At 39.5% G+C, this 21865-nt stretch overlaps 1 protein-coding gene across 7 annotated transcripts in view; it reads right to left on the reverse strand.

Annotated features, from left to right (window-relative positions):
- Positions 1–5891: 5891 nt before the first annotated feature.
- Positions 5892–21865, reverse strand: part of LOC102237040 (sodium channel protein type 2 subunit alpha-like) — a 39464-nt gene continuing 23490 nt past the window's right edge. For 4 of the 7 annotated variants that reach the window (XM_023329958.1, XM_023329959.1, XM_023329960.1 and 1 more), the window contains 10 exons: positions 19234–19369; positions 18256–18410; positions 17998–18171; positions 17646–17768; positions 15408–15683; positions 14492–14545; positions 14281–14418; positions 11188–11292; positions 10824–11094; positions 9542–10734 (listed from right to left, as the gene is read on the reverse strand). In XM_023329958.1, coding sequence (XP_023185726.1) covers positions 9542–10734; positions 10824–11094; positions 11188–11292; positions 14281–14418; positions 14492–14545; positions 15408–15683; positions 17646–17768; positions 17998–18171; positions 18256–18410; positions 19234–19369 — 2625 coding nt within the window. Of the gene's footprint in view, positions 10735–10823; positions 11095–11187; positions 11295–14280; positions 14419–14491; positions 14546–15407; positions 15684–17645; positions 17769–17997; positions 18172–18255; positions 18411–19233; positions 19370–21865 lie in introns of those variants that run through there. The other 3 variants (XM_023329962.1, XM_023329961.1, XM_023329964.1) reach the window with 2 other exon arrangements.

A 21865-nucleotide genomic window follows, 5' to 3' on the forward strand; every position in this document is an offset into this window, starting at 1 on the left:
CCATGGGGTAAATGCATAATTCAGCAATGGCGCTAGCTGTACTGTCTGAAAAAAACTAATCCAAAAATCCTCCTCTTACCACTTCCTGTTGTTTTCTTCATCGTTTCTGCCAGTAGTAACATCTGGTTGGTGATCATGTGACTCGTGTGATGAGAAAAAAAGTGTTTCTGTTGCAGTTTTGCAAAATACATTTATTATATTTTGGATCTTTAAAGACATACAAGTTTTGTAAAAACAAACTAAAAAAAAAAATTCTAACTATATTTTGCATTTTAGATTTAATGAATTTTGTCATGCCAGTAGTTAAATTTTACCTGGTTTGTCAAAGATTTGGACATCACTGATCTGAGACATGCAAGTTTGACAAAATTTAAAAAAAAACTAACCAGATAAAAACGGTAAAAAAGCAAAGCCTTTTTCACAGCTCAGTACCTATAGAAGTTTGCAGTATTGTTGATAAGTGCACTTTGAGGGACCGTCACTCATTTCAACCCAGAATGCACCGGAAGTTGAGTCAATCTAGGTTGTCCTCAAACCCATTTAAGATTGTGTAACATGACAAACATGGATAATAAAACAATAACACAGTGGTTAGGTTTGCTACTTTGTATTTGCACTCTACGTTTTACCGTTTGGGCTCCGTTTTCGACGTGTTTGCTGCATGTTTTCCGGTTGTGTCGGCATCTGTGACGAATCAGAACCGGATTTTGAGGTGCTTGCATTGGTTTGGTATTTTCTGTTGTGCTACTGTTGCTGCCAATGTTTCTGCAGCGCTTCTCTGTATCGCATGTGTTCAGTTTACTGGAGATGTTCCCCTGTGTGCGCAGTCTGTACGATTAAACATCTGTTGCAGGTGAAAAACACACCTCTATTGTAAAGACACACACCAGTCAATGATCCTGTCGAGAATTTTGCAGTGCTTTGCGAACGTATTCGCACAAGTTGAACTTTTTCATATTTTGTCTCAGAAAATGAATCTAGAGACTTCTCGTAAAGCCACAGTGAAATACATTAAGGTTGTGGTGTAAAGGTGACAAAATATGAAAAGGGTTCAAATTATAAATACTTCTGGAAGGTACTATATCTTGAACCCATCATTAAAGTGTCCTCGTTTTCCAACGATATCGCTTTAATTTATTTTAACTAATGTTCGTCTCTCCTAAAACCCATCCAAACTGGCTTTATTCAGCCATGTCTTTTGCTTCCTGAAAGGTGATTTAAAAACAGACTTAGCAGGGTGAATTTTAGGGTCATTCTTTTTATAAAATTAATTTAAAGTTCTTTTGCAGCTAATACAGTCGTTAGCACTTCCCTCCTTCATCAGTTTGTACCTTCACACCTGCCAATTCCTTCCCAACTTAGAGAAGATTGGGTTGCAGTGGTCAGGTACCAGATATGTGGATACGGCAATGTGCTGCTACAAAATGCGTGGAGGACTTTGTGATTTTTTTTATTTTTTTTGGTAGGTGTTTGGTTCATCAGAATTGTGAACAGTGGACCACCTCTCAGCCCAACACGGCTCAAATCTATTTAAAGGTGATGAAAACTACGGCGCAAATATGATAATTCAAGTAAAACCAAACCTTTGTCACTGATCATGGCCTAAAAAAAATAAAATAAAAAATACAACATGGCTACCACATGTGTATAAAGTTAAAACAGTGCAGAAATTAAATCGGCATCTATTTCTGAGAATATTCTTCACATGTTTAAATGTATAAAAGCTAAAAGTAATATCTTGTTGTCAACTGATGAAATGAGTTAGCCTTGTGATTAGGCACAACATTTAGCAAATCCCAGTTTGCAACCACTTGAATGTGAACTAATTCCAAGTTTATACTTTCAAAAATCAAGACAAAAGGGACACAAGACAGTTTAGGATTACCGTAGGCTTATTCCAATGCTCAACATCTTCTTAGGTTCGTTACCATGCTAGCATCCTTCTGTACGACGTAGCTAAGGTGCTAGTCAAATTTTTGCTGTAAATTAGTTAAGTTACATATGAAGTGTTTGAGCAAAGTGTTTAAGCAAAGTTTATATCACACTAACTTCTACATGTTTACCAACAACAAGGTATAAATGGGTTTTTGTCAGAAAAGCTAATTTTAAATAGTTTACTGTAATTCTACAGCAATGCATTGTGGGCACAGAATGAAAGTCTATTGCTGCTGCACATCAGGGATGGAAAGTGAGAGGAGAGAAAACGAGACTGCTGGGTTAATGGACCTTACCACAGGGGCCGCTTTTCATTGGCTGATGCCCATTCTACGTAGTAGCGCGGCTACAACGTGCGTGGCCGTCTCACAAACACACTTAGCTTCCCGTTAGCTAAGTACAGCATAATGGCAGAACTGATACAACTTGTACACCTTGAAGCCTGTCTGCTACACAGTCTGACGTTAGCTAAACAGATCAATATGCAATGTGTCTGTATCTGACATACACTAAAGATTTTATTCTAGCAGAAAAGGCTTTGGACTAAACTGTAACTCATGTTAGCCACGTTAGCACCAAGTGCAGCTAGTCAATCAACCATCGCTGTTTCAGGGAAGCGCTGATTAATAATCGAGAAATAAATATCAAGTCTGGAAACTTGATATCGTAACGGACTGAATGTTATGTTTTTAACGTAATCTTTGCTCGTCTTGCGGGTGCAGGCGGTTGCCACGGTAACAGGTGTGCTTAAACTACAAAGAGAGAGAGAGAGTAAAAAGGTAGGAGTGGTTTTGAGTTGATCACCTGTTCAGGTTATTTTACCTTTGTTTCCCTTTGTTGTGGCTCATTACAGCCGCTGTAGTTTCTAAACGTTGGACTAATTACCTCGTTCGTTTGTGAGTTTACGTCATTCACAACAAACATCAAATAGAACAAATATATTTCATAAAATTTTAACAAACAAATGGCTTCTACAGCGACAATTATGTGAAATTAAATTAATTATATCCCAGCTTCAGAAGATTTGCCTTTACCTTCTCAGAGCTCTTTGGTTCCTCCTATCAGCCTGTAGCTTCTCATATTGACGTCATCAAACCAAATTTCAGATCTACCATAACAGACTGACACCTGCTGGCCTCAGGTTTGCAACCAGCTTGACTGAGAAACCAGTAACCTCCTCCCAGATGATGACATGAACTTGTTAGTTCCTCTGTCCATGTAGTAGCTGATATATTGTGAAAATCCGGTAGAAATGATGCACTAATGGAGTCATGTTTACATAGAAACAACAGCGCGAGGCTTTGTTTGTGAGACTTTGCGGTCACGTGGGTCGGTTGCGGGCGGAGCTTGGTAAGGTCCATTCCCACAAGTCTGAATCGGAATCGAGCCGCACCATATTAGTAGTCAAGCGCATGCGCAGTGCATATCGGACGCATGACTGATCAACGCCATAGAGAGTTCCAACAAGAAGAATATGTGGACAGTCTTGACTAATATCCAAGAAAGATACATGAATAAAATGGCTGCTGTCAGAATCGACCGTATGAGTCAGAGAAGGAAACTATGTGGAAAAGCTGCTCCTGATAACATTTAGTTTACTGCTTAGTGAACATGAGTGCATACACCATGGAGGAGCTTTCCAGCATGAAATTCATTTACACATACAGTGAGTGTTTCCCTGGCTTTATATAGGACGTACGAACTCTTCACATGAGTAAAAAGGTTCTGGTGACTGTATATTTACATACACATAGGCTACATATACTGTATGTCCATCTTAGCTTGCAAATAAAAGCTGCATTAGCTAAGCTACATTTGCTAGTCTGTCAGTAGGAACTGCAGTAAATATCCCTGATTTTATTCTTAGTATCACAAAGAGGTGAACACAATATTGCGTACATTCCTCATGTAAGTTTAAATTTCACTTTGAAAGAATTCAAGTTTTAAATGGGGAAAGATGTAACTAGAAAAGGATTATTTCTGCCTGAATTTGGTACATAAGTTAACGGGGTTTTTAAAAATTATTATTATAGTTTTTAAACTACCAGAATTTGCACTATACCTTTATATCTTTGTCTGTTATTTAATTCTTGGATGGGTACTTCACTTGTACTTGAATTACAATTAAGCGCAATTCACAAAGTGCTCATTTTTGGCTGGATACAAAACTTGGCAACGTCGAGATAAACTGAATAACCAATGTACTTTGCTGCATTTGATTGCACCTCGAACAAACCAAGTACTGCACCATTGCGCCGGTTCCCATGAGTGCGCATGAGTGTTTAGATCGACATATTCCCAACAGTTACTGAAATAATATTTAACTGGTTGCTTTGGTGTTAATTATACCTGACAAAATGGAAGTTTGCTCTAAAAGGTATCAAGTATTATTCATGGGATGAACAAAAAACGTGATTTTCTCATTTTCATCCAGCAGATGGCGTCTCACTCCTAAAGAACCAACTTCCTGGTGCCTTCGTGTTTAATGACGTCATGAAACACGAGGGCAGCCAAGTCATTCTTCTTGACTTAGGTGTATTTCTTCATTGCACTGTTTCTAAGTTACATTTTCAAGAATCTTCAACTGACTGTCACACAAACGCAGAGACACACCGCAGGATTCTTGTAGTGATGTTTTTGTGTGAACGAAACATGGTGCCTGTGATTGGATGTTGTTACGCCTAGGAACCTCTAGGGTGCACTGCTGAGCTAACCACAGTCATATGGACCCTATGGGTGAGGCTTGTTTGACCAGCTTGTTTTTAAAGCACTTTATTTATTTATGGCTCATTGTATAAATCACACAGTAATAAGAGCTAACAGCAGGCGGTGTGCACAATATGAGCAAATAACGTAAAGCAAATACAGCTACATGATCCTCCAACAGTGGCATAGCTTACAATGGATTTCATTAGGAACACGAAGCCACCATCTGACCGCATATAATGCACGTCCGGTAAGGTATGCTGTGAGTTTGGAAGGGGAAGAAGGGAGCGCCTGTTTGCCTTTTTGTTTGCAGGCTGCTGATCAATCACAGGCAACAGAGCTGTGATGTTGGGTCGCTAGGCAACAGGAAGGGAGAAGAAGCAGAAGCGTTTGAAGGGAGCTTCAGGGTGGGGGGGATGTCTCAGCTTTTTGTCCCCGTCTCCTTCCTGCCTGTTACACCAAGCAGGTTCTCCTTCATCTCTTGTCAGACGGAGAACATCTGTACGAGCCTTCTTGAGATGATTTATCTACCTAGAAATCTCCTCATTCTAATAAACAGAGATGAAGATCGAGGTAACATCTCCATCTTAATCTAAATCCCTGATTTGATTAAAGAATCTCACAAAAGTATGCACCCGTTTCACCCCCTGGCAGGGGTGATTGACCTACTTTCACACTCCCAGGACGTCTACACCCTCCACAATATCTTCATGCTGAAAATGCAGTCGCATAATAACCCATAGTGCCTTGCAAAAGTACTCAAACAACAAATATTTTCACCTTTTGTCAAGTTAAAATCACACGGAGGCGTTTTATTAGAAGCAAAACAAAATTGTGACGTAGAAGTCTCACCTCTCAGTTTGTTACACCTAAATTTTGTTGGCCTGTCACAAAATGACAAAACGCCTCTTACCTCCTTCCGCCACCGCTCTCTCCATCAAATGAATGCGTCTGGCATGCACAATAGGTTTTCCAAAATAGGTTTTATTTTGGAATTCTAGATTTTGTGTTTTGTTGCCACATCTTTGGTTATAACAAAAAAATAAATAAATAAAAATAAAAATAGTCACTTGTCACATTTTGCAAATCGATACATAGGTGTAACATGAGATTGAATCACATGAATGACCCTGACTGACCTCTAAAGCAATCGCATTTCATCACACTCCGGGACGTCGATGAACTCAAACGTGATGTGGGAAATTAAAAAAGGAAGGAGAAAATAAATAAATAAATAAATAAAACAAGGATTTACAAAAAATATGTTCTTTATTCTTTTGGCTTGAAAATGATATCATCATGTGAGCGGAGAGTAGTCACTTCCTGCATGCAGTTCACTAAAACACTACAAGCGCAATGAGAGATGGCTACGGATTGCTTCATGGTTCCTATCTACAGACATGGGGGCTTAACATGTGTTTTCATCAGGTGTTACAGTGCAGGAAAAGAAAGAAAAATAAATCATCTCATAAAAAATAAAAAGAAATCAGAAATGAAATGCGAAGACGTGAAAATGCACTCATATCTACATGAAAAATGTTATTTATAATCGGCAGAACAGAGGCGACCATCAGAGCCCAGTGGCACACAAACACTCGCTCAAATAAGACATGGACGGTGACATTCTCGCCGAGTCTCGCGCAGATACCAACATGTATGACAGCCGCACGTGGAATTACATAGCAGTGGGGATAAAAAGTGCTCTTACATCAAATGTAAGTGTGATGCATACTGTGGGCCCAAATAGCTATAATATTTACAAACCGAACCACTACATTAAAAACCACTCGCTTCTCAATTGAAACAACATGAATGGCATACAAACATTTTGTGATATTACAGCTTTTAATTGTGATATATTGTCATGTTCTAGCTTGAAAGCAGGTAGAAAGACATCCTTTTTTTTTCCTTCTTTGTATAGTTTGTTTCTTAAAGACATTTTGTTTACAGGAGCTCTGTGGGATGTAGAGAGCAGGGGGCGTGGAGGATTAACGGGAGCACAGTGAATGCAACACGACAGTGGGTGAACAAGTAGGTCGGAGTGTTGCCTTAAAAGACAGATTTTTGGGGAAATTCGCTTAACTTTGCTGCCAAGAGATAGATGAGGATATTAATACCACTCCTGCAATGGCACACAGTGGAACCTTCTGTAGGGAAAACAACTAAATACGTTCTACTTCGAAGTACTTAGAAAACTACTATTATCCATCAAGGTCTGGTCAACTTATCCGGCACGAGTTGCATCCACCTATTGCTGAGAGGTCTAGTTTCAGTATTTCTTGCCAACGTATGAGATGGTGCCAAAAAAAAAAGCCAAATCTCTGTCAACAAGATGTGCAAACTAAATTAGGAAGACCCATTTTTTAATGAACAGAAAATTGCATCTCAGCTGCCTCAGGTGCTGGGCCGTTTTCACGAGTTTGCCATTTTGTACCCAACTTTTTTCCAGGTACGAAACGAGCCGTGAAAGAGCGGGGGTCTCACACCAATTGTGTTTTAATACTCGGCAGCTTTGACAACTGAGTATTTAAAGAAACCTTTTATAATTTACATACATATCATTTACAGAGTCGACTGTCAGGAAATCAGGACTGTTTTGGTTTATATTATCTTATATTTTCTTATATTTATAAGAGTAGGCAAAGAGTCTCCAAAACCAAAATCAACGGAAGAGTGATACAAAATCTTGATAAACTAATATACATTTGAAATAAATTAGTTGTCGTATTTGTACTTTATCATTATTATAATTTGTAATTATTCAAAAATATCTAAGCAGACAGAAAAATATATGATTACACAATGGACTAAGCATATTTGTTGAAGGGTACAAAATGGATGGCATGGTTCTGAAATAGTATAACATGGAATTGACCACGTTCCTAGCTAACTCTAGCAACTTTAACCAAGGTCAATGCTTGAAATAAGCAAGACATTTTTACCAAGTTGATCTTTGGAAAACACAGCTCAGCTGCTATTGGTCAGTTTGCCATTAATTTTTTTTGCACCATTGGTCTTTAACCACAGGACATTTAATATGTAATATCAATCCGTGCCCACCAGGGGTACGTTCCGTGTCCACTTGAACAACCAAGAATCTATAGCTATTTGACTCCAGTAAATAATATCACGACCGATTTAATGTGGTCCAAACAAATCCAAAACTGTTCACACACATTTAGTCATCCATGCATGTTGTGTGATTGACATGTTCTCCATTTCTCCCATTTATCTTTAAACCGCATTCACACTTTGCTTAGAAGACAAAATGATCTTTTCCATGTGTTTTTGATGAAATTTAGTTTGGATGGTAATATAAACAACAAGATATGTACTTATGCTAATGACAATAGCAACACTTGTCAGGGTACCTGCCACTCATTAAAAATATATCCACAAGTGGTCGAGCCTTATATTTGACAAAACTCTTGATTGTAGCCACAATCTGAAACACGAATACTAAACAACGCCACAAAACATTTATCAGCAGTACCTTACTGCCGATAAGGTAGCTAGTACCAGGAACAAGCTTGCTATTTAGCAATCTAGTTAGCTTGCTAAATAGCAAGTTCTTAGCAGTTCTTAGAAAGTACCTTTTTACTGTTTAAAAAAGTGGATGGTGGTCTTCTTCTTTTCTCTACACAACTACAACAACAACACCGATGATGAGAAGTGTTAAACATTCAGCACTGAACCTTTTGACAATCTCAAAGTATGAAAATATGATTCAACTGACAGTTTCCACAAAGCAGATATGCTAATGAAGGGAATCCATTATTGCAGTGAGTTTAGAATGGCTCAAAACAATCCATAGTCTAAACCATTACAAAACTAAAGGACACAAAAAGAAAAAATAATCTTTTGGTGTATGAATATCAACACCTACTGTTAAGGACAGACACATAGTTTGACATAAAGACTTGTTTAGGTTTTTTACATTTAGATTAAAAACAGGCACTCTGATCAGATCAACAGTCTGATTTAGGTTGGATTCTGCCAGACAGACGTCAGATGGGAACACTCCTGGACATAGCTTACCTAGAAACAGAGTCTAGCCTAGGCACAAGAGTGGTGCCAATTGTGTCATCGAAATCTTGGCAAAAAAGCAACCAAGAATATTTCCCAAGTTTCTTTAATTGTGTCTTTTTCCTCCAGATTGCATACATTCAGCTTCTCTGTTTTTAGAGAGGGATTTTTCTACTGAAACTGGAACATGGCATTAGACAGTGATTTTAGCAGTCACCAATGGGACACCAGTGGTTACAAGTTATTCACTCATTCCACTTCATCGGTATGTTCCAGTTTCACATACTGTGTGAACCACGAGCATTTTGGTACTGACCCTGCACTGTGCGAGTTTCAGACAGTTGTAGTTTCCAGCATTGACTTTTTCTGCCCTTGGTGATTGTACGTGAGTGAAAGCAGTGGAGACATTCTCAAAAATAAAGTAGAAAACATTCTTTTTCATTAAAAAAAAAATCCTGAACCGAAACAAAAGACAATGCAGAGAACTTGATAAGTGATACAGCAATTTTTCAATTCAAGACACTGGATTTATAGAAGTAGCAGCAGCACTAGCTACAGACAAATTAACAGTACACTCAAGTGTCAGATAGTAACAACAACCAAAAGGAAAATCACAAGCGTTTTGCAGAGAGGCTGCACTATGTTCCACTCAACCTCTGGCAGTGTCTGCTGGATAACTTGCTTCCATTTTCCTTCTCTGGGAAGAACCCACATTTTTGTATTTATTATAACAGCGCTCCCATTTTAGGCCTCCCTGGCACAGCAATCCTCATCTCCAAACAATCAAAGCACACATCTATCTACCTCCTCTAGAAGCTGTAAACAAATTTCCCCCATATAAACTGATGCATTGTTTGTTCCGTTTTGTAGAAGTCTATTTTTTTCTGTCTTTCAAGTCTTTCCCTTTGTTTTCCTTTTCCCTGTTTTCTTTTTCGTATTTGTCTTTGTCCGACTTTGTCACGCTGTTGTAGGAGGGTGGGGAGGCGGTAGACGGAGTCATGTCTGTTTTGTCTGAGGTGGAGTTCTCGTTGAACTTGCTGATGACCATTACATCCTTGTCTGGGTCACGGACGCCCTCCTTTAGCTGCTCTTTGTAGAGAGCGGAGGCCTTTTTCATGGCCTGTTGGATCATGTAGCGCCGGAAAGCTCTCTGGATAACTATGGCCGACATTTCCTCCTGCTTGCGGCGCAAGGTTGTGGTAATTGGCTCATAGGACACTTTAGAGGGGTTGGAGGCCATGAAACGCTCCTCCATCTGTCCACGCAACATGTCCATCTCCCCACCTTCGCCCAAAACTCGTTTGGTGAAAGCGAACAAGATGTCTAGACAGTGGATGCGTTCGCCACTCACCATTGGCAGATCCATGGCTATGAGCTGGATCATGTTGGGTTTGGCAATGCGAAGCGGTGGATCGAGGGCATCCGCAAACTCAGAGAGCTTGTTGTACTCCACAAACTGAGTGGCATCAGGATCAAAGCGCTCCCACACTTCGTAGAACATCTCAAAATCATCCTCGCTTAGTGGTTCGGCGCTCTCCTCAGTGGCCACGCTGAAGTTCTCCAGGATGACGGCGATATACATGTTGACCACAATCAGAAAGCAAATGATGATGTAGCTGACGAAGAAAAAGATGCCTACTGAAGGGTTACCACAGTTGCCTTTGTAGGAGTTCCCAGGGTGCTCTATCTTGCTGTCACAGTCTGGCTCTCTTTTGTTCAGGATGGGCGCCAACAGGCCGTCCCACCCAGCTGATGTTGTGATCTGGAACAAGCAGATCATGCTGTTTCCAAAGGTCTCAAAGTTGAACATGTCGTCGATCCCTGACTCTCTCTTGACATATGCAAAGTTGGACATTGCGAAGATAGCATAGATAAACATAACCAAGAAAAGAAGAAGGCCGATGTTGAACAAGGCAGGGAGTGACATCATCAAGGCAAAGAGGAGCGTCCGGATGCCCTTGGCACCTTTTATAAGGCGGAGGATGCGGCCTATCCGGGCGAGTCGGATCACTCGGAACAACGTTGGGGATACAAAGTACTTCTCGATAACTTCGGATAAAAACATACCTGCAAAAGGAGAAATGATCAGAATGATCCAAGCAATTTAAAAAGAAAGAATGTATGAAAAAATCAAATAAATCTGAATATTCTCTTACCTACAATTGAAAGAATCACTACCACAAAGTCAAATATGTTCCAGCCAACAGTGAAGTAAAAGTGTCGCAGAGAAATCATTTTGAGCGCACACTCCCCGGTGAATAGCACAATAAAAACCAGGTTGATCCAGTAAAGGATTTTGTCCATTTCCTTTGTTTGGTCATCCGTCTCCACCATCATCGTCACCATGTTAAGGCAGATGAGGATCATGATTACAATGTCGAATGCCTGCTTTGTGACACAGTCAAACACAAAGCCTTGAAATGCATTCTGAAAGAAGACGGACAAAGAAAACAAAAGCGTTAATTTTTCACATCAACATTTTCAGTCCTTTCGTACTAACTGAGCAAAGTATAGCCTTACCGTTGGCCGAGGAATCGGCTTTTGTGGCTTCTTTGAACCCAACTTCTTCATGGCATTGTAGTATTTCTTTTGTTCTTCTGTCATGAAGATATCTTGACCTCCAAAGTAAATGAGAAACAAAAAAACTGGTTATAACCTCACTCTGTAATGTTTCCCATTACAAAGTAGAAAAGGGACAAACATATAAGTGTGCTAAAAGTAAATGCATTAAAAAGGTGTTGTATTTTCTAATGAATTTTCAGAAAGTCCACCATCTGGAAGATCATTCACCATGCTCAGTGATCACCCCACCTGCTAATCCTCTGTTTTGCCTTTCAAAATTATTTGTACACTTTGAAATGTTTCACATTTTCTCTGGCTACAACCACACAGTTTGATGTGTTTTCTTTTAATTTTATGTGAGAGGCTGACACGAAGAAGGAAGGAAAAACATGGTTTTAAATTTTTCCTTCAAATAAATAACCAGAAGTGTGTGGATTGTGCCCAGTTTAGTTAAAATCATGTGCTAATCATAGTCTTCAGAAATACAAAACAGTGTCAAACAAACTATGTTACAAGTATTAACGGTTAAGCATTAGCTAAGATATGTTTAGATCCTAAGCAGGCTGATTGGTGCACATTGCGGGATTTCCAGGAGAACATGTTTACACGGCCAGTTCAGAAAATCAGCTCACCACAAGCCAACTCATGCTTTCTAATCCACAGCTATGCCTGCTTCTTGCCAAGCAGCAGAGCTGTATAAATAATGAAATGAAGTATGAATAATTTAGTAGTGTTGACTATATGAAGGTAATAATGGTGTTTTAGGATGAGATTAACAAAGGAAGTGTAAAAGTCAAGATGAAGCTGGCTCACATATCAACAGAAAATGATGATTATAACACATTTTTGTTTTTATCCACACCAACCAAATCCAAATAGAAAATATGTTGAATTTCTAGGACTTTGGGACTCCACTTTGTATCTACTCCTGTTTTCTTGATCCAAGGGGCAGCATTATGTTTTTACCTGGCACATAGTGCCATTTTATAGCATAATGAAGTAACTATACTACCTTTGTTAATTATGAAAAATAAAATACTATACATATAGTACATATATACATATCAAATATGATTTAAAGAAATTTAACTTTAAATTGGATGCCTGTCTCTTTAAAAACTCTTGCTCTGACTCAGGAAGACATCACAATATGGCTCCTCTTTTAACAATGTTTTAATCAGTGTAGCACTGAGAATAGTTTCTACAATGAGCTCAGCAGATGCCCAATTCCCCCTGGTGTTTGCTAATTGCTGCTGTCTAGTCTGAAGGAGTTGAGTTGGGCAGTTGCGGGGGAAGGTTGCTCTCTGAAGTGGAAGCTTGGAAACTGCAGCTCTGAGGAGGAGCTGTGTCCGAAGGCGATGTTAGGTTCACCCAAACATTTTGCACAGCTGTATGGTTGCCACGGGAGATTCAAAGATTTGTCAAACATTCATTAAAGAATAAAAGAAGCAACACTCCAGGTACGTTTTTGATGCGTGAACAACATTATAACACAATGAAAAGCCCAAAAAAAGTCAATTTCACATAATACTGCCCCTTCATAACACATAAGCATGAAAGAAAAAAAGGAAATACTTTATCATTATATTCATTTGGCGTACATTTCAGCCAGCACAGTAACTGAGCTGTCACTAATGCAGTTCACCGAGCGCATGTCTGCAGGGAAGACTGGTGTCAACCATCTGTGTGAAGTTGTGTCTGTGGGGTTGGATGCTCCACTCTGACTGATCCTGACTCTGTTAAGTCATCCGGCCAGCCTGCAGCAGACACAGAGCAAGCCCTCCACCCGTCTCTCTCTTCACCTCCCCCACCACTTGGGCGTCGCCAGTCCTTCTCGTTAGGTCCTGGCTGAATGAGAAGACATAATGCCAGACCGCATTTGCTGTTGGCGCTGCATGTTTTGAGGGCACGCGGGGTGTTTCTCAGTGACTCATGCATCCTCGGTGATCCTAGGCTGCTGCAGGTCCTTCTCTGTGCAGCAGCCGATCATTAGTTTGTGTCTTTCTTGAACACAGCTGTGAGACTGTGAGCTAAATTTGGGGCTCGGGCTGCTCTGTGTGGAGGCTGCTGCCTGTGTTTGGCCCTGTGTGACGCAGCACCAGTACCTGCTGCTGTTCTGTTTCAAAAATGGCAACACCGCGGAGCGAAATGAAAGGCGCCCGTGTCGACGTTAATAGCAGCCAGCACTGTAAGGTAAGCAACAATTTGCTCTTCAGCTTCTTGTCAGAAATGCCAGACTTTTCAAAAATGTTGCTGCCTCTGCCACTGATGTGGGGAACAAAAAGCAGTTCTACTATTTCACTGAAATGTAAGGAGTAGAGATGAAGAGATCAGGAATCATTAAACTTGTGGCATCAGATTTTAACTACACTGCAAAAACACAAAATCTTACCAAGAATTTTGTAAGATTCTTGGTAAGAATCTTACAAAATTCTTGTTGTTCAGTAACAATATCCACTCTAGATATCTAGTTCAAATATCTTAGTAAACTTAAATTAAGACAAAACTAACTTAAAGTAACTTAGCGAGCTTGTGTTGGTCTATTCTATTCTATCCTATTCTATAATAACTCCTTGATATTCATAAAAAAAAGAGTTGCAATAGTAGATTATTTGACTTATAACAATGCATTTTCCCTTGCTGCTAGTGAAATAATCTGCTTTTCCATCAATATTAAAGAATTATTGACCTAACTCAAACACCTGTATTTTTCAAAAAGTCACTTGTCTTAATTCAAGTGAACTCAGATATTTGCACTGGAAACTAGACAAAAACACTTGGTAAGATTTTGCGTTGTATTTTAACACAACAATCAAACAATGATATTTTTTTTTTGTATTTTTACAAAGTAAAATTTCAAATTCCTTTAAACCTTGAACTGAAATATTAACCAATTTGAAATCTGTAGTTGTATCTATGCCAAATGAAATTAATTTGTGTTCTCATTCTCAATAAACTAATATGGAAATGTTCAGATTTACAGATAAAATTCAGTTCTGTTTCTATTTAAATCAACTTTCCCATCTATGACTGTTAGGAAATGCAACTTATCTTTTTTTTCTGCTGGTTGAAGTTGTCGATGATGACACCAATAAACAGATTTAAAGTGAAGAAGGAGCCAAAGATGATGAAGATGACAAAGTAGAGGTACATATACAGGTTCACTTCGTAGTCAGGCTGCTCCTCCAACTACAAAGGAAGAACAAATGAGAAATTATATTTAGAAATAGTGGGATGTGAGTACCATAACAAGCAGACTTACATTTCTAGAGTCCACAGCAGCATACATGATGTCCATCCAACCTTTAAATGTCGCCTAAGAGCAGAAAAAGGAGAAGTCTAGTAATTTTTGGTTTTATTGTGAGAACAAGACAAGGTAACTTTCATTGTTTTATCATTGTTACCTTCTTAGGGAGCACTCTCACTCTATGTTTTAAAGAGATTGTGTGTACTTTCCAACAAATTTAGTACATGTAATTTAATATTATGCTTATAAGTAACACAATAAGTATATTCTTATCTGATTTAATGAGTCAAAAGAAACAGAAAACTTTTTGTTACATTAATTCCACCGACAGTTTTTTTCTACAAGGGAAGAGGTTTCTGAATAAAAACAAAATCTAAGACTTTTTGAACTCTAAGGAGTTTAAAGAAAGAACTCATAAACTAATTTTAGAGTTAACATATAGGTAATATGAAAAAAGGAAGTAGGTATTCAAAGTAAAGCATCTAAGACATCTGGGTATAATCTGGTCTGATCTTCTCTTGATGGTACATCCAACAAGAGAGATCGAACATGTGGACATGTAGAAATGAAAACTTTGCAGGAACTTCTCTCAAATGTGACAAAAGTGACTAAGCTTGCAGTGCACAAAAATTGATTGCTCCCAAAATCTTTAAAAGGGTTATTAGTCCGGTCATTAGACGGGTGGAACATCTGGGAGAGGAGACGTCACCAGTTTTGCTCAGCCAATCAGACGTGGAATTTAAGAAACATCCTAACCACATTGCAATACACCGAAAATAATATTTTCCTTCTACATTTCTTTAAATCCAGAGAGGAGAATGGAAGATAAGACAGACGTTAAAGACAAAAGTAAGGTCATTTATATGCAAAGGACACTTTGACATAAATTTACAGGCAACCAAAACAGCTCTTAATCATAAATCAAACTTGCCACTTGCAGCAGAGCCAGATAACCAGCTCCGACGTTGTCAAAGTTGATTTTGACGTTCTTCCAGCGGGCGCTGTTGTTAACCAAATTCAGGCACTCTGTCCTGTTGTTGACGACGCTGATGGGGAAGAGCTCGTCTGTGGTGGTGTTGATGCAGTGGTAGTACTTCCCCGCAAAGAGGTTGACGCCCATGATGCTGAAGATCAGCCAGAAGATGAGGCAAACCAAGAGCACGTTCATGATGGAGGGGATGGCGCCAAGTAGAGCGTTCACCACAACCTGAAGGTGATCAAGTACATGCCTGGATTTAGTTGTCTGTAGTGGCTCAGTTAAAACTGGTCTGATTTTAAAACTTTACTGCTTGATTTCATAGAGTCACAGAGGTTATACTTTACTTACAAACATCAAAATTATGTGAAGATTTAACAAATTATCAAAAGCTATTTTGTATAGACACATAAAGCACTTAACCCCACACACAGATATTTACAAAGAAAATTATAGGTGACAATTTGAACGAAGAAGGTGAGCAGGTGAAAAATCTTAACATTTGATAGGTAAAAGAGCAAAACAGAAAAAACCTTAGAGAGGCGGGATGAAGTCACAACATTTTGTCTGACTGTAAATGAAAAAAAGACACACAACAAAGAAAAAAATTACAGGTTAAAGGCACAACACAAGCAACATCAGAAACCAACGGCCGAGGACAGCAATAAACAGTAATCCATTGAGACAGAGTGAGCAAAGTCATGCATACAGAAGAGTTGAGTTGAATTGCAAGGAGAGGAAATGTATAGCAGAAGTAGCAGTAGGCATGCAGTCTTACAGGCAGGCGCCCTAACCAGCCATTTAAAAACATTCTGTCTGGAAAACAAGATGCCACAACGGAGATCAAATTATGAGAATGAGAACAGAAATTATACAGTGTCATCGTCCCTTTGGCGCACAGTTTTTGTGGATGACAAACAATTGCTAAGAAACCGGATCGAAAGCTTTGCGACATGGAAACAGAATGATGTGATAGGAATGCTTTGTTTCGTGATAAAATGGTGGGCGAACTAAAACACAAAAAACAGCAACAAGCAGTCTGGCAAACAGGTTAATGGGTTGAAAAGTTACATTTTTATAAACGTATTCAACAAATTAAAATACCGTGGAGATTATTATGATTGTGGGCAGAAGCTGTTGTGATACTAGCTTAGCTTAACACTCAAGACTTAGCCTAGCTAACAGGAAATACATATTATGTATAAAACCAAGATTGTTGACATTTTTACTGAGTTAGACAGACTGTTTGCCCTCATCTGATTTACGGGTTAAACTAAACTACAATTACAACTGTTTATTTTTTGATTTAAATTGAGTTTGTTTCAGCTAAGACATAACAACTGCTTTCTTAAGGCGGCCATTGGTCATTTTGCCCCTTGGTCTATTTGTACCCTTTTTTATTTTTTTGGAGTGGTTTTCACAGCCACAGTGGTTTTCATACCAACCATGCATCAATTCCTTCCCACATCAAAAACTTATTTTTCAGTAATAGCCTTTTGTTGTTTTTTTCTATTTCAAATGTATGTCTTGTCATCTTAAATGCAAAATGTAAATCTGTTTTGTGTAGTTGTGACTTGATCACTGCTCTTGTGTGTTGTTCTGTTAGTAAATGTCATGTTTTAGAGTCTCTCAAGAATTATTCGGTTACTAAGTTAGTTGACAATTATTTCAATAATTGATTAATCACGATTAAAAGTCACTAGAAATTGTCAAAACCTCACTGATTATGTGATTTTAAAACCTGTCAAATCCACCCTGGGTGTCTGGAAAGGATTGTAGTTGATTTAAAAACTGCTTTTCCTACAACCTTTGAAAGAAATTGTGGCTAGTTTTATTGGTCCGTGGTTTGAGAGAACCCAAAGAGTCATTTTGAAGTAAATGGGTTTGAAATGGTTTGTTTTAGAAAATAGAAGCTGAAGAAATGTCAATAAAGGGTACAAATTGGAGAAAGGGCAAATTGACCCACAGTCTCTAAAGGTTGAGTTTTATATCTGATAAAAGATATTTTAGTGGAAATTTATGAGTCAGTCTGACTCAATACAGTCACCACTCATTTAGTACAAAGTAAATGACAGTGGAGTGTATATTAGAAAAGAAGAGACATAAATAGAAGAGAAACATATTTTCAATTTGCCCACTGACAATCGTTACAGAAATACGGTTCTGTGCCGCTGTAGTCCCTCCTGTTCTTACCCTCATGCCCTCAAACCGAGACAGGGCCCTCAGGGGCCGGAGGGCTCGCAGTGTCCTCAGAGTTTTGATGGCGCTGAGCTCAGAGTAGCCCAGAGCATTTGCTACGAGGCTCACCAAGGACACCTGGGAGACGATAATGTCACAGACAAGCAGGGTGAGGGATCAAAGGGAGCCGTTTGCACACCACACCGGCGTAGAGATTTCAAGAAGATGCGTTAGAGTTAAGAGAGTAAGTACAGATTTTTTTCCTAAGCATTTTTCTGAAATTAAGGAATATAAGATCCTGTTGAACATCAGGTTTTAACACAACACCAGATTTTAGATTCATTCACATTAAGTCTAATATACTTACATCTACAATGAGGAAGTCAAGCCAGCACCATGCGTTGGTGAAGTACTTAACGAAGCCGTATGCCACCCACTTCAGCAGCATTTCCAGGATGAAGATGTAAGTGAAGACCTTGTCTGCGTACTCCAGCACTGTTTTGATGGTCCGCCGCTGCTCAATGTAAACATCTTCAAAAGCCTGAAAGATTAAAACTCTGGGATGTAAGCTTTGATCTAAAACACACGCCAAATAACTGCCCAGAATAGAGAGTTCAACACTCACCAGCGCTCCACTGCTGAGAAGGATCATAAAGATGATGAAGGACTCAAACCAGTTGTGCTCCACAATGATAAAGCAGGTTTTCCTGAGCGTCCACCAGCTCTTGAACCAGCCCACTTCCTCGCTGACCTGGCAGCACTGGAATCTGCTCACACAGCCTGCAGACAAGTAGGAGAAATTAGATGACAGGCATTTGAAAAGGTGCAAGTTGACCTAGCTGACTAAAGCCATCTAAAAATCCCCACATTTCATGTTATATTTCCCTCACTCAGCAGCAATCTGCTAAAGACAGTTGTACAAATCTTGAGCGACAGTGAAAAGCTACCTGCTATCCAAACATTCCTCCATCCATGTGAAGAGGCTTCTGCTGGGATTTACGTGTGTCTGTGTGTGTGTGTGTGTGTGTGTGTAAGGTGAGTGATCTTTTACATAGATTGCTGTATGAAGAAAACAACTGTGAAATCACAGCCTTTGGGATTCACCATGCTGCTTGTGGTTATGATACAACCACAGAGATAAATTGGGGGTAAACACTTTTTCGCACCACTGTATTCCATGAGAAATCTTCACATGGGAGTGAGTGTTAACAGAGCTCTGTGACCTGTGAACTTCTGTCCTCAAATGAATCTAAATCATCATATGAAAATAGTTTTATGTGCTTATTCTTTGTCCGATATCAAAACCTACTTGATTAAGTGAAACATTCAAGTGCGGCCAATCAGCAAAAAATAAAAACAGAAGAGATCTGGGAAGCAGCAAGTGATATTTGTAACACAAAGCGAATTCACTGCAGGTGTTTTAGACAAAATGTCATCTTCTGTTCCATCCCGGTGACTATTTCTTGCCTGTCTCGCTGAGCATTTGTGTTCACTGTCACTCAGCTACAACAGGCTGCAGCTAAGCTAAAGCAGTTATAACGATTTCCTCTTTGACATAAAATGCGCTCACCTATCCCGGTCTAGAATCCCCCGACATCCTCACCTTCTGTAAAGCAGGCCTCAGGGTCCAACGACTCCTCTGGCTCCAGCTCCACGGATTCGGCCCCGTCTCCAGGGGGTCGAATATCCACTGTGCTCCCCTCTGACGAACTAAGGGGTTGGGGCTCTATGTCGAGCTTCTGCATGGACGGAGCAGAAGGCGGTAGGACACAGTCACACGATGCTGCTTGGGAGCATTGATGTTCATTGGTTTTAGGAGCCAACCGTCTGAGCTGCTAATCATGGTCATTCTCCGTTCATGTGCTCTCCACTGCGTACCTTTACTGAGAAGACTCTTATAGCTCACAGAGTTGGGCTCTTCTGAAACTAGCATCGTCATCGTCGCATGCAGCATCGATCAAATGTACCGACAGGCTTTGGTGTTAGCTTTGCCAGATGGCTTCAAATTAGATTATGCGCTGAGGCGGAAGGTTGGGTTTACAGAAATGCACTGTGGGTACGTTTGATGTGACCTCGCTTCGAGGACGAGTGCATGCAGTATTCCAGTGCATCATCAATCAAAGCCTGAAATAGTACCAAGCAGAACGTGGGGTCAAGTATTTTCATGTCCACTGAAAAAGGGATCCCAAATATTATTTGGTTGCTACACCATTTCCCAAAGTTTCTGTGGCTTACATGATGGAATGTTTTACCAAGTCTCTTTTATAAATCTAAAGCCACTCCAATAATGAGGAGACAGAACCCTTTCCTCAGTGACATGAAAACACATCATTTCCATTCCTTGAAAGCAGTGTAAAAAAGCTTCTTCTGTTTGAGTTGAAGTAGACGGATAACCACATTAGCTTACCAGCAAAAACCAGTACTGTGCACTGTTTGAAACACAGCATGTGCTGTGCAGTTGGTTTTGTGTTTCCTGTTTGGAAGACCTACCGAATTAGCACCGGTGCATACCCAGAAAACACGCAGAACCTAATAGAGGACTCAAGCACTCATTGGTGGTAGTAAAAGTAACACATAAAAGGACAACAGTGGCTCCTAGTTTCAGGATTTTAAAAAAGTTATTTTAAATCCTAAAATGTTTTAGTTATTAACTAATGTACAATCTAATGTCATCTGCATATTGTGAGACATTTTGGTGACAAGAGGCCTCCTGTCTGTTTTCTTTGGGTGTTTTTTGGCCTCATGTCGGGGGTCTCTGAAGTTGGGGGTATTGGAACATGTAAACCTAGACAGTGCAGCAGCCCTGATTGCCGTGGGACCCAGCTAATACGGCATGGGAATGATGGAAGCATGCTGCTTGCAAGTGCATTGTTTTTATGGAAGGGTGTTTCCCTCCATCTCTCCGCTTCTCCTTCGCCACAGACAAATCTGTTTTAGCTGTTAGCCTCACATTTACAGCTTAAAACTGGCAGATTTTTAAAATTTTTTATTTTATTTTATTTTTTTAGGAAAGTTTACCTTTTTTTAACATGATGCAATCACAGTGAGACAAAAGTGGATAACACAAGCACCAAAGCCAAATGCTAATTAATTGTGTTTACATATTCTGTTTGGTTGTCTTTTTTTGTTTGAGATTTTTCATGATACTCGTCTAAAATATTATAACAATCAGCAATGTGTTATCTCTTTTGAAACTCTGCAAAAAGTTGCTTTTTTAAAATTCATGTTTATGAAAATGAACGTGAATCTTTCATCATTCCACTATCGTTCAGGTTAAACAGGTAAATACATACAGATTTTCAATGTGTGTATGCATGGGGTCTGAGCCAGACAAATGAATTTTGTCTAACCACAGCAAAATTCATTCCTCCATTCCTTCTTGTCTACTGCACATTCTCCATTCGCCTCCTCTCTTCCTTCATTCTCAAGCTCAGAGTGTTGGATGCCAATCAAGTCCCAAAACCAAGTCAAAAACCAAGCAATGAAACCAAAAGCAAACATTATGCTTGATGAGTTTGTCTATCAATGGATATAAAAAGGTGCTCATTCATTAAATGGTTTGTAACTGCAATACAGCCTGATGCCTTGAGGTTAATTATGAGAGGGGAAAGGGGATTAAGGGAAAAGAAAATGATCACAGCATTGGGTGTGCTGCTGAATGGGGCAGGGAGGGGTAATAAAGCAAAGACGGTAGGGGTGGGGTGGTGGCTGGGGGTGGTAGGGTTGGGGGGGCGGAGGGCAGACCAGGCAAAGAACGAAAATGGGCAATCCATTGAAGGTATGAGAAAAATATGTTTGTCTGTAAATGGCATAGGCAGTCCTCATGGTTAGTGCAATAAAGTGATCTTACAATTCTCTTCTCACTGAAAACCTTGAGAGCGTCTGTGAAACAGCTGGAATAACAAACGGGGGGGGTTAAACAGAGTGAGTTACACACACCAACGGCAGCACATAACCTCATGCCACTGGCCATTCCATAAGGTCACAGTTAGAAGACTTAATCATCTCAGAGACACAAATAGAAACAAAATCTATTCACTGGTTATACTCAGTAAACACATGCTGGTGTCACTAAGCAAATATACATCTGCTAAAACATGAATATGTCCTCTTTTTCTTTGTTTTTAGCATATACAATGTAAAGAGCAGCAGTGATGTCAGGCAAATGATCCATATATGGAGCATGTGGTGTCATGGCCAGAAATAGACTCCTGGGTTGTTTTGAATCACAGGGA

The sequence above is a fragment of the Xiphophorus maculatus genome, chromosome 24, assembly GCF_002775205.1.
Source record: "Xiphophorus maculatus strain JP 163 A chromosome 24, X_maculatus-5.0-male, whole genome shotgun sequence".
NCBI lineage: Eukaryota > Metazoa > Chordata > Actinopteri > Cyprinodontiformes > Poeciliidae > Xiphophorus > Xiphophorus maculatus.